This window comes from Engystomops pustulosus, chromosome 3 (genome assembly GCF_040894005.1).
Source record: "Engystomops pustulosus chromosome 3, aEngPut4.maternal, whole genome shotgun sequence".
Lineage (NCBI taxonomy): Eukaryota > Metazoa > Chordata > Amphibia > Anura > Leptodactylidae > Engystomops > Engystomops pustulosus.
This window is the reverse complement of record NC_092413.1, coordinates 61429621-61443154: the sequence shown is the minus strand read 5'-3', so window position 1 is coordinate 61443154 and position 13534 is coordinate 61429621. Positions and strand designations below refer to the sequence as shown.

The following is a 13534-nucleotide window of genomic DNA, read 5'->3' as shown; positions in this document are numbered from 1 at the left end:
TTGAAAGGCTTTTGCACCATCACAGCAACTCAAATACAATGGATACAATTGTGAAGTAGGTAGCAGTCAGCTCCCCATTCCACTGTACAGCAAAGGCCGGAAAGTGAGATGAAATAATGTCATTATGCCTGCGGGCTTCAGAGCAGGGCCGGCGCTATGGGTAGGCAAAGTGAAAGGGGAGAATCTCTTCTTTCAAATGCATTTTGAATTGTGTTTCTAGGTGCCTTGGATCCAGAGATATTCAGGTTTAAAGTAAGAATATCAGGTGCCATTTTTATATATAAAAATCACTCCCAACGGCAGTTTAACAGTTAAAATCTCAGTTTTCCTAATACTTGGCAACAAATTCATAGTTTCATATAAAAGAGGAGACTCTCTTCTTTCTTAGGAAAAAAGATGTGAGGTTCTATGTGTCACAGAGCCAGAGATACAGCCCCCTGAAGTGTCCCCCCCCCCCCCCCCTCCAGATTCTTAGCCATCAGGCTACAGGGAGAATTTGCTGCACACAGGAGCTGCTGCACCTCACAGATAATGGAAATATTCACTTTATATGTTACTATATTCTGATAAGGAAAAATTTCAACTAATATTCATGTTTTTAACCCTTCTCTATGCAGAACTATCTAAGAGCACACTTTCTCTATTATTGCCTTTTATTTTGCGAAAATTAACTGATACAATGAACATTCGATCCTCTTTGCCTAATGTCGTTACATATTATCAACGCAACAAGAACATGTCCATAAAGCTATATGTAACACCAAAAACACATACATGCTCTGGAATAAAGTTTTTATTTCCCACCATCCTCCATTATTTACACCTAAGTTATATGACATTCTCACTCTCATTCTTATGAAGCGCGGAGGGTTCTGTTATTGTGCGGCTAATACAATGGCGCACATCTAAACGTGACTTTTGTTATCTCATTAGTTTGGTTTATGGATATAAAGTTATTTATTTGGGCTACCATTATGTAAGGAAGCATACAATGATAGATCTGTGTGACGCTCAATGCAATTTTCTGCAAAAATAGTTTGGTGTCCCCTGTCGATTTAACGTTCCTTTTGCTGCATATTTTGGTGAATATACACATGTGGGGTCTGTATGATCTCCTCACAGCTTACAGTTTTAGGAAAGTAGATTTTCTTTATATAAGTATCTGGATTGTACATATTTTAGAGGAACTTTTAAATGTTAATTGCCAAATGCATCACCTGGTTGTCTGCTTTCAAAATTCTATAGCTTTTATGGCGTCTTTACTTTTTAATCTGTTTTATTGCTATATTTTGCAGGTTGTAACTGTCTTAAAATTTGTAGCTGAAAAGCAGATATCTAGTTATTACAATTTTAGTCATATTATGTGGATTTATTTATGTGAACATATCAATATGAGGCATTTGTGAACTCTACAGATGTCCACACATTACATTTAGGACATGTGAAGGTAAATATTTTCTGTTTGGAACAAATTTTTTTGCCATCAAAGTCAAATTTTAAGTATTTTTTAATAAAATGTTTCAGTTTGAATCAAAATGGCATGGAGGCGCATAGGTCTATAAACTCTTTAATACAATTTTGAAAATGGGGCATGTGTCTGCTTTCATAAAATCTGTGGTTTGTTGAGTAATTTTGCTGTAATTTTGATTTTATTTTTAAACGTCAAAATTGTAAAAATTGCTCTGGTCAGTGACACAACAAAATATCCAGAAATGCCGGGCGATTAAAGAGTTAATACCCGTTGGTTTAATGCCCAGGTGAAGATGCTTATCGTCTATCTCCTGTCTATATATCTACGTGTCTAATTATTCATCTCATATAATCGGACCATTTATATATCTCGCTGTATCTCTATCTATTTATTAATAAATCTTCTATTTATCTTCTACTGTATTTATCTCTCATATCTACTGTATATATCATCTACTTTATAGTTTTGCATCTAGAAATCTCTTATCATCTTTCATATTTATCTTCTATCATAATAATTACAAATAACAATTACTTTATTTATAGCGCACACACAGATTACGCAGCGCTGCACAGAGCTTGTCATATCAGTTCCTGTCCCCAATGGGGCTCACAGTCTAATCAACCTAAACCTATCAGTAATTTTTTGGAGTATGGGATGAAACCGCAGGTCCCGGAGGAAACCCACGCAAACACAGAAAGAACATACAAACTCTTTGCAGATATTGACCAGCGCTGCAATGCTGTAATGTTAACCACTGAGCCACCGTGCTGCCCATCAATCTCCCTATCATCTATCTCCTATTACAATATTACAGTTTGTTTTACCATACTAAAGGGAGCCTCTTGCTGACTGTGACTGGTCATAAAATAGTTTTATTTTGGGGCCCCACTTTTAGTTTTGCCCAGGGCCCCACTTTGTCTAGAACCGGCCCTGCTTCAGAGCCATGCATTACAGTGATGAGATACCTATCTAACTCAACATAGTGTACGAAAATAACAGAGAGTATCTAATATGCCGGCTGAAACTCCAATGATAATTTTGAATAATAGCATAAGAGCCATATAAGTAAAGCATGTATGTGGTCAGTGTAATTATGACCCACTAAAGCTTTAGTCCTATAAAGACTTTCCTGTATGATCATTTATATCCAAATACACTCACCCATGATCAATGACCTCCAGTACCCGAGATGACAACAGCTGGCTAAGACAAAAATCATTGGGGGAATTCATCATACACATGAACCATGCACCAGCACCTGATATAAACCGCACCCCCTGGATCAAGAGGCTCCGATAAATAGATAGCTGCAACTGTGCTGCTAACCAATTCTATGCCAGGTCCTGTCAAGTGTGCAATGTCACTATAACCTATACCTTAATGGGCCCAGATTATTGCTTGTGTAGAGGTTCAGGACATTTAACACCCTGCAGCAACCCACCCTGCCGCAAGGCATGCCCCTTCCGAACCCCCCCTGCCAACTTGGCATGAATTTGGAGTAAAGGGGAAAATAATTGTGCAATATGGGGTACATTAATCATAAACTGGCTCTAAATATGCCACCATATAAGGTTTCTCCCGCCGGATTTATCAGGAGGCTGATAAATCTGGACGGATGGCAGTGCAGCAGAGCAAAGCACTGCGCCATCAGGGCGCTACCGGTATAAGCAACTGCACCTCCCCACTCAGCACCCAACTGGCATAGAGGCCACAATTCCCCACAGGAAGTGCGAGTAAAAAAGATAACTAGATAGATACATAGATGAATGGAAAGAGGGATAGACAAGGGATAAGTAGATAGGTAGGAGATGGATAGAAGATAGAAATAGAATAGAAAATAGATGATAGGAGATGGAGAGATAGAGAATGGATAAATAGATATACCGTATTTTCTCAATTATAAGACGCACTTTTTAGCAAGAAAAAATCTTGCTAAAAAGTGCCTGCGTCTTATAGACCAGAGGCCAGGAGGATCCAGCACTGCCAGACCCTCCTGACCACTGTAATGGAGATCGGGTGATGCCCTGATATAGAGCTGCACCCGATCTCCCAGAGAGGAGCCTCTGTACTGCTCTCCCCAATGTCCTACAGGACCTGCGGTGATGTCAGAATCATGTGACTGATCACATGCTTCTTACATCACCACAGGTCTCATACTGCCATGCTGCCCTGGGACAGGGTGAGAAGAAGAGAAATGGGGAGAGTATAAGTGTGTATGTGTGTGTGAGTGTGTATGTGTGTGTGTGTATAGCAGAGCAGAGTGTGTATGTGTGTGTGTATAGCAGAGCAGAGTGTGTATGTGAATGGATGATGCAGAGCTGAGTGTGTATGTGGATGGATGATGCAGAGCTGCCTGTGTAAATGTACGGTGTGTCTGTGTGTGCTGTGCTTTAGTGCTACCAACAGGGATATTTTAATTGGTGTAAAATATATTTTTCCTTTTTTCGGAAGCCTAAATCTGGGGTGCGTCCTATAGTAAGAAGCATCTTATAGTCCGAAAAATACGGCAAGGATATAAAATAAAAGTCAACCAGAACTGTCAACAGAAAAATACAGAAATTATGCCTCTGAAAAGTTTTAAGCGCAGGGGGAGGAAAGACGTGCTGTGCTCATTGTAACTGCATATGAAATGAGTAAGTGTCCCTAGTTTATCATGCTTGATTTTGATGGTAGTTTTTCTTTAATTTTTTTTACCGTTCTCTGCTGAATTTCAGCGAATGCAGTATGGCAGGTCTTTTCTGTCGTAGATTCCAAAGATGTAATGTGTCATCCGTCAAGGCACTCACAAGCGCTCCCTATAGAAAAAAAAAAAAATCATACACAAGTAGTCAGAAAATAGATAGGACACAATTACAGGGTCATCATTATACTTGCTTGGCATGGGCGCATGAAGCATATTACTTACGAATTTGCTGTGCAGCATTTTCGTGTTGTAAACATGCATTAACCTACAGAGGCAGTGTAGTATATGAGCTTTGTGAAACTGAATAACAATACCAAAAAAACTATTGAAACAGAGGTGGAATGGTATCCCGTAATCCTCTAAATGAAAATTGGGGGTTAACTGTAACTGGTACTAAACAACCTACTCAAAGAAAAAAACAGATTTGCACAGAAAAATATTACTGTAAAGCATAAGACAAAAAGCTTTATTAGATATTTGATAAAAATCATACAAGGAATAAAATACAAAGAACAGACATTTACATGCTGGGAGAGAACCAGTTAATGCTGAGGAGGAGGTCTAAAAACATCTAGGAGGCATAGAGAATGAAAAAGTATTTTATAGATAAATGAAGTCAATCTAAAGTGCCAGCATGAGCAATAGTAAGGTGAAGGTAGTAATAGAGGGTAGAGTCATGTGTAACAATTACCTAGGCACCAAGAGTATACAGCCTCCAAGGTAGATGAACACTCTGACGCATGTTTCGGCACGCTGCCTTCGTCAAGGGGTGATTGTGAAAACTGCCATACACATTGTTGAACGAAAGGCGTTTTATGATTATAGCATGTAATTTATTTGCTGTGAATAGAGGTGCAGATATCAACCCTTACCGTGCAAAAGATGATTTCCACCCCCTACAAAAACACCATATTACATGATAGAATAGTTGGATGCACCGTAGTTTGGGTTAGCACTAGGCTCAAAGTACCTTTGATGTCTGCTGCTGAAGTTCCAATGCCTAATGACCATGACACTTTACATGTAGTAGTTACCTCATCGTAACAGGTTATGTACTGTAGAATGTGCACATTTTTCTGGCTTTACTACGAGTTTGGGTTTTCAGCACATTTTTTTGTGCTGAAAAACTAGGCTTATACTCGAGTATATATGGTATATAAATGTATCTGTGTATTTGTATTAAAATACAACAGTACCTAAACACAACCTACATGGAACAGAAGAGATTTATGAACCAGCAATGTCAAAGAAGAGATTAAAGTGAACCCACAAACCTCATTAATCAGGAACTGAAGCTGGATTACCGAAGAACCACTGTCATGCTGACAATAGCATTCAACTCCTGGCCGACCAAACCTGACATTAATTATGTTAAGGAAAAATCTCTTAAGAAAGGAATATATAAAAAGAACATATTAAGAAAGGATAGGCAAATAACATGCTATTTAAGTGCCGCCGGGCTACACATTTTACTTTTATCCAACTAAAGATTTGTTGTCCACCTTATCTATTAACGTAAGCTTGAAAATGGAAATCCAGACACTAAGGGAAAAAAGCTTTAAAGGCATTTACATCAGCCTTTAACTCCTCATATTGTTAAAGGGGTATTCCGGGAATATGAACGTCTGACACAAGAACCCATGATGATATAAATAAATGAATATAACAAAACTCAATGTCATTAGTCACCAAACGGAGCTTAAATAGTTTGATTTTATGATTTACAAAATTGATGGCCTCTCTAAAGTAGGTGGAGTTATCACTAAGATGGCCGCCACTGGAAACTACAAGTTCCATGATCCTTTAGTTCCCAGTAACTCCTCCTACCTCTTATGCTCTGCTCCCAGTGATGATATAACAGACTTTCTTGCTCTGTTACCCTAGTAATGATGTGTAACTACCATCACCACAACACTGGCCATACTGGATGCACTGCAACCAACCGACTACAGCCAAACTTAGTAGTGATCACATGACCTGCCCAGTCAGGCGCAGGACATGTGATCAGCGGTCATCTTCTGTCCTGTATCTGCTCCACAACGGACCACGCGGAGGAAATTAATGGACTGATTAAAGGGCCAGTAGCATTTTAATTCTCCATTACAGTCTATGTCACCAGCATTTTCTGCTAAGGGAAGCAAAATCTTAAATAACAACTAATTACCTATTAGCTTATATTTTACTGACTCATTTGTATATGAATTATGCTGATTCCTGGAATACCCCTTTAAACAGCGTTCATTAGGGAGAAATCACATTCTCAATGAAAGTGTTAATACCGGAATTGTAAGAGCAAAGCATCTGTATCCAGCATATACACATTACATAACGGACAACGCTGATTGATTTAGTTTTCCATTGTACTTCTTAACAAAAAACTGAGCATATATACAATCACTTGGAACATTACAGTATACCGGCACAATGTAAGCAATGAGAACAACAACACATTGCTATGAAAACTTGCTAAAAATAGGTTTGCAATCTGAAGTAACACAATTCTTATATGGAGTCATCTTTTGCTGTATACAGCAGATTGGTTGTCTAAAGGTATCGTGCTGTGCAATTAAAGGGCTATTTCAGCCTGGACCATTTTCACTGGAAAGATGATAAACACTAGATTGGTCGGAGCACCAACAGTACAGCCCCACCACCACTCAAGGATCCATCTCCGATTAGATATATATATCGATTCCCCTCTATAAGATCAGTTTCCTTTTATATGGTCTTCACATAATGCTTATTATAATTTATGTAGTTGTACACACACACACACACACACGCTTTCCTTCTTAAGTTTTCTAAACGCCAGGAACCGATCCATTACCCTATTGTTGTTATTGTCAATCAGTTACTTTGGTGCTAAACATTGGTCCTTAACCCCTTATCACCGACACTAGTTTTCAGCTCAATGACCAGACTCGATTTTTCAAATCTGACATGTCTCTCGATAATTGGTTATAACTTCGGAACACTAACATATCCGGGTGATTTTGAGAATGTTTTCTCGTGACACACTGTACTTCATGTTAGTTATAAAATTTAAGTGATAAGTTTTGCGTTTCGTTCTGAAAAAAAGTGAAAATTTGGCAAAAGTTTGTAAAAATTCTTCATTTTCCAAGTTTGAAATGTTCTGGTTTCCAGACAGGAAGTAAAACTACCCAAAAAGTTTGATAATTAACATTTACAGAATATCTGCTTTGTTGGGATGATATTTTATGCTTCTGGTCATTTTTCTAGGATGTTATAAGGTGCAGAACTTTAGGTGCGATTTTTCTTATTTTCATGAAAATTGCCAAAACTCACATTTTGAGGGACAACTCAGCTTTCAAGTGACTTTGAAAGGCTTAAATAATAGTAAAACCCCATAAATTACCCCACTATAGAAAGTTCACCCCTCAACATAAGTAAAACAACCTCTATTAAGTCCATTAACCCTTTAAGTCAGGGGTCTCAAACTCGCGGCCCGCGGGCCAGCTGCGGCCCGCGGGACAATATTTTGCGGCCCCCACCTGGTCGCGCTGCATGGAGAGGGCTCACGGGCTGAGCCCTCTCCATAGCCGGTAAGTCTTTTCTGCATATTGCAGCAAAGGCTTACCGGTAACACCCGCGATCGGTGCTAGCACCGATCGCGGGTGCTTTCACAGCGATGGCTGCCGACAAAGCTGCCGGCAGCCTCAAAAAGATAGCGCCGCATGGGCGCCGCCATCTTACCTGGGATCGCCGCTCCCCGTGACGTCATCGGGGGGGCGGAGATCCGTCTCCATGGTAGCCTCAGGTCTTCCGAAGACCCGAGGCTATTTCGTTTTAACCCCTTCATTACAATGTGCTGATAGCACATTGTAATGAATGAGGAGGAAAATCTCCATATACTGCCATACTGTAGTATGGCAGTATATGATAGGATTGATCAGACAACCTAGGGTTAAAGTACCCTAGGGAGTCTGAAAAATAGTATAAATAAAAATTAAAAAAAGTTTAAAAAAAAAAAATAATAATAAAAAAACCTAAAATTTCAACTCACCCCCCTTTCCCTAGAACTGACATAAATATAAATAAACAGTAAAAATCATAAACGTATCAGGTATCGACGCGTCCGAAAATGCCCGATCTATCAAAATATGATGACGGTTTTTCAGTGCGTTTAACCCCGTTACGGAAAATAGCGCCCAAATTCGAAAATGGCACTTTTTTGCCATTTTGAAAAATATAAAAAAATCTATAAAAAGTGATCAAAAGGTTGTACAGTCCTAAAAATGATATAATTGAACATAGTATCAAATTTCGCAAAAAATGACAGCACCCACAGCTCCGTACACCAAAGTATGAAAAAGTTATTAGCGCCAGAATTTGGCAAAATAAAAAAAAATATTTTTGTACAGTAGGTTTTAATTTTTGTAAATGTATGAAAACATTATAAAACCTATACAAATTTGGTATCCCCTTAATCGTACCGACCCAAAAAATAAAGTAGACATGTCATTTGGGGCGCTCAGTGAAAGACGTAATATCCAAGCCCACAAGAAAATGGCGCAAATGCATTTTCATTGCATTTGGAATTTTTTTCCCGCTTTCGAGTACATGGCATGGAATATTTAATACCATCACTATGAAGTGCAATTTGTTACGCAGAAAACAATCCATCACACAGCTCGTTACGTGTAAAAATAAAAAAGTTATAGTTTTTTGAAGGTGGGGAGTGAAAAATGGACATGAAAAAACAGGAAAGGGCCCGTAACCGGTTAATCCCCTTCCCTCCGGTACTTGAAGAAGATGAAGTCGCCGCTCTGAACGCACTTGGTGCAGGTCAGAGCGGCGACTTCATCTTCTTCGATGGGAGGAACACGGGGAGGCAAGTACCGGGTGGGGGGGGGGGGGGAATGGAGTGTCCCTGACTGGGCTCAGTGCGGTAGGAGCTTGGGACCCCTCGGTACACAGGACGCGTTCATAGAGAAAACACGTCTCCCAGCTTGGGGCTTTCCTTGCACTGGGAGACGCCGTGACATTTGAATCTGAATAATGATATTTTGTAAGCGCATTTTGTGTGGAAAACTTGATGCGGCCCAGCCTTACCCAGAATCTACCTCCAACGGCCCCCAGGTAAATTGAGTTTGAGACCCCTGCTTTAAGTGTTTCACATGGGTTAAAAAATATGGACCTGCGATTTAGAAACTATAGAATTTTTTGGGAAAATACATTCATTTAGGCCAAAACTGACATTTTCAGAATAAATTAAATGATGATACGCACTGCAACACTTGATGCCCAATTCCTCCCGAGTGTACCGATACCACATATGTGGTGGTAAACTGCTGTACAGGCGCACGGCCGAGTATAGAATGAATGGAGGCGCCATTCACAGCAGATTTGTATTGTCACATTGTACGACCTATAAATGTTTTTTTTTTTTTTTTGTAATGCGAACTTATGAGGGCTTATTATGTACGGGATGAGATACAATGTATAGATAATTTATTTTGGGAGTCTAAAGCTTATTCATGAGATTTTATTAACTATTTCAAGGGGGACACAAACAAAATCATCAATTTTTATTTTGGATTGTTAGACTTTTTTTTCCCCCCCGCTCACCGTAACGTAAAAATAATATTTTATCTTTATTCTCTGGTTCACTACGATTGCGGTGACAGCTCATTTATATAGTTTTTCTTATTTTTGCTCAATTTTCCTGAGCAAAATCAATATTGGAGAAAATCGCATTGTTTTTACTATTGACAACTTTTTAGGGCCATAACTTCTGTATTTTTCTGTTGTCAGACCTGGTTGAGGGCTTATTTTTTGCAAAAACAGTTGTTCTTTTCAGTCGTATCATATTAGGGAACGTAACTTTTTTTGATCACTTTTTAGAACATTTTTTGTGATGGTGTTTGATGGAAAATCGTATATTATGGGAAGTTTTTCGAGTTTTTTTTTTACATAGTTCACCGAGCGGGTTCAATATTGATTTACATTTATTGTACAGATTAATACGGACGCGGTGATACCAAATATGTACGTGTTTTTGTGTTTTATTTACTTTATTTGCATTTTATGTGTTACTGGGGAGATTATGGGACTTTTATTTTATTTATTTAATTATATTATAAAAAGATTTAATTTTTTTTTTTAACTTTTCTTTTACATTTTCTACTTCTTGGCTTGAATAAGCGATCATCCGATCGCTTATTCAAGCCTTTACACTGCAATACACTTGTATTGCAGTGTACAGGCGGTCCCCTACTTAAGGACACCCGACTTACAGACAACCCATAGTTACAGACAGACCCCTCTGACCTCTGGTGAAGCTTTCTGAATGCTTCATTATAGTTTCAGATTGCAATAATCAGCTGTAAGGTGTCTGTAATGAAGCTTTATTGATAATCCTTGGTCCCATTACAGCAAAAAATGTTTAAACTCCAATTGTCACTGGGGCCTAAAATATTTTTGTCTGGATCTACAATTATAAAATATACAGTTTCGACTTACATACAAATTCAACTTAAGAACGAACCTCCAGACCCTATCTTGTACGTAACCCGGGGACTGCCTGTATTGTGTTAGTAACTGAGCATGCTCAGTTATACACAGCCGGGTCCTGCCAGGAGGCGGAACCCGGCACAGAGAGGAGCCGACAGCCCCGGGTCACTCGTCGGAACCCGGGGCTGAGGCAGGAGGGATCGGATCCCCTGGTAAGCTCACCGGGGGGGTCCGATCCACGGGTGACACACTTGCACGCCGCGGTCATGCTTGACCGCGGCGTGTAAGGGGTTAAATACCCGGGATCGGAGTTTTTCCGATCCCGGGTGTTAGTGCCGGGTCTGGGCTGTGATATCACAGCCCGACACCGGCACCAGCGAGACCCGGTGTCCCGCAATCTTCTTCTGACGCGCCGCCGTAGAAAGGCGTACGAGTCAGAAGAAGTACCCGTAATAACCGCCGTAAAAAGCCGATACGGCGGTCATTAAGGGGTTAAACTTAATGATATAAAATGCCTCGTGATGATCTATTCCAGCAAGATATTTGCAACACTTAACTCGACACTGCTTTCAGCCATGTAGCTAAAGAGGTTTTCCCACACAGGCAAGTTAGGCCCTATCCATGGGAAAGGGCCTAACTTGCTGATCAGTGGAAGTCTCTGTGCTGAGACCCGACCCCTTGCCTCTCCTCAGATTAGTGGAGGAGACGGCCGAGCATGACCGTTCTGCTCCATTTATCTCTATGGAGCTGATGGAAATTGCCGAGGGCCGTACCATGGGCAGCAACAGTTCTGATCTCAGACACTTCTAATAAATGTCCCCGTAGACAAAGAGACAGTCGGAGAGACAGAGGCACACATAGAATGGGTTAACAAAAAGTATTTTATCTTTTTATAGATAAGAACAGTTATTTACTATCCCAGGCAACTACAGGAGCTACAGCTCTTATGTATAAACTGCTATGGGAATATGAATATGTGGGAGTACATATCCACATATACCCACAGATATATACCCACAGCGGTTTATAAAATTACAGCTGATCTCTGATTGGTTTCCATGGGCAACTGTAACAATTTTACCTCAGATATTTCTGATAAATCCCCCCCCCCCCATATCTCTGTATCCCTGTCAATCTTACTTCACACGTAAGCTGTCTTATACTTATTTCCTATAGTAACCATAGCTCAGAGCTCATATTAAGGACTTGTGGCAGAATACAACCAATCACAGCTCTGCTTCTAACTGCCACAGCAGCAGCAGACGATGGCTCATCTATGTGGTGCTAATAGGTGTCATTTGGAAAGTGCTGGGTGGAAATTTGGTCTCTAAACCTAGTCTATGAGTCAGAGAGCAGCTATGCAAAATTTGGTGACCGTAAACAGGACAGTGCAGATTCTTTAGCAAACATACACACACACACACACACACACACATAAACAGTGAAACCTTTACAGAAGACCACCTACAAAGAGATCTGCTGAAACAAGTTGCACTAAATACACGGAGCGGTGTGATGATCTGATGCCATTCACTAGAACTGATGGGGAGCCTGAGCTCTGTCCATTTGTGCATTCAAAATTTCATTCATAGACATTTATACTATATCCAAACTTTCAAATACAAACACCATTCCTGTTATGTAATTGGATGGCTTGTGATTGGTCACAAGCTTATGACATCACTCCACGCCCTAGAGGTTTTTTTTTTTTACATGCTGCAGACACTCCTGCACTTAACAGCTACTAATCAGGAGCGTGTAAGTGTTAGTAAACCGCTACCAACAACATCCACCCGCCCTCTTCCCCTCTGTCTAACTATGTATTCCCATGGCAAACAACCAACCAAGGACAGGCAGAGGGACAAGGTAACTGCTAGCTGAAAACGGCACATAGCCAATGAGTGTAAATGAGAGAATTGTTTATTTCAGCTTAGTGTAGAGCTAGGCAAAAGTTTATATACTTGACAGTTGTAGTTTAACTCCTCAGTTTTAGAAACACTTTTTCTTATTTCTATAGAGATAATTGATGATTTGACTCTCATTCCTCCTTAGCAGAGTACACTTTTCTCTTCCATTTCTAGACCATATCTACTTATCCTCTCTAACTTTTACATCTAGGTCATAATCTTTCCCTTACCTTTCAAAAAAACTACTTTAGCTCACCTTACTTCTCTTCCTATTTACCACTTTTTCCAGAGGGTAAGAGTAAGGAGTTTACAGTGTGTGCATGGGAGTCCCTCTGTCCACACTTCTGGGAGGAGCTACGAGGAGAAGAGATGCGGGGAGCACCAGTGGTAAGTAAATAATTTAATTTTTTTATAGAGAAAATACTTGGCATTTCACTACTAAGGGGGCCATGCTGGACATTTTATTGATGAGGGGAAGCTGCTGCTAGACATTTTATTTGTGAGGGAAGACTTCTGGACATTTCAATGATGATGGAAGACTGCTGGACATTTTACTAAAGAGTAGCTGCTGCATTTCCCAAATTGGGCTTATACTAGATTCAATAAGTTTTTACATTTTTTTGTGCTAAAATTAGGTACGTAAAATATATTTGAGTCGGCTTAGACTCAAGTCTATAAATTACAGATTACAAAAAGCAATACTGTTTAAAAAGGGACAATTACACCCTTAAAGCATTCAAATTTGCATAAAGCACTGAATTCATGGGTAAGGTACTAGAAGGGTGACAAGATTTATGAAACTTAATGTAACAGGACAATTACAGTTATAACTAAAAGTGTCAATATATAAAAGAAAGTGTAGTGAAATATATATTTATGCATAGTATTTAGCTTACTCTCTGTGTCGACCCCGAACTGTGCCACTTGTACGATGCTGTACTCTGCCAAACTAGGCTATTTCTACATGCATGGATGATATACCTTGAGGTGGCACAT

The 13534-nt window shown here is 39.7% G+C and overlaps 1 protein-coding gene across 4 annotated transcripts in view; it reads right to left on the bottom strand.

Annotated features, from left to right (window-relative positions):
• STXBP5 (syntaxin binding protein 5) overlaps positions 1-13534 on the bottom strand; it is a 468111-nt gene that overhangs the window by 371254 nt on the left and 83323 nt on the right. For 3 of the 4 annotated variants that reach the window (XM_072140931.1, XM_072140932.1, XM_072140933.1), the window contains exons 3-4: positions 5432-5513; positions 4169-4269 (exon numbers count right to left, since the gene is read on the bottom strand). In XM_072140931.1, coding sequence (XP_071997032.1) covers positions 4169-4269; positions 5432-5513 — 183 coding nt within the window. The remainder of the gene's footprint in view (positions 1-4168; positions 4270-5431; positions 5514-13534) is intronic. The other variant, XM_072140934.1, reaches the window with a different exon arrangement.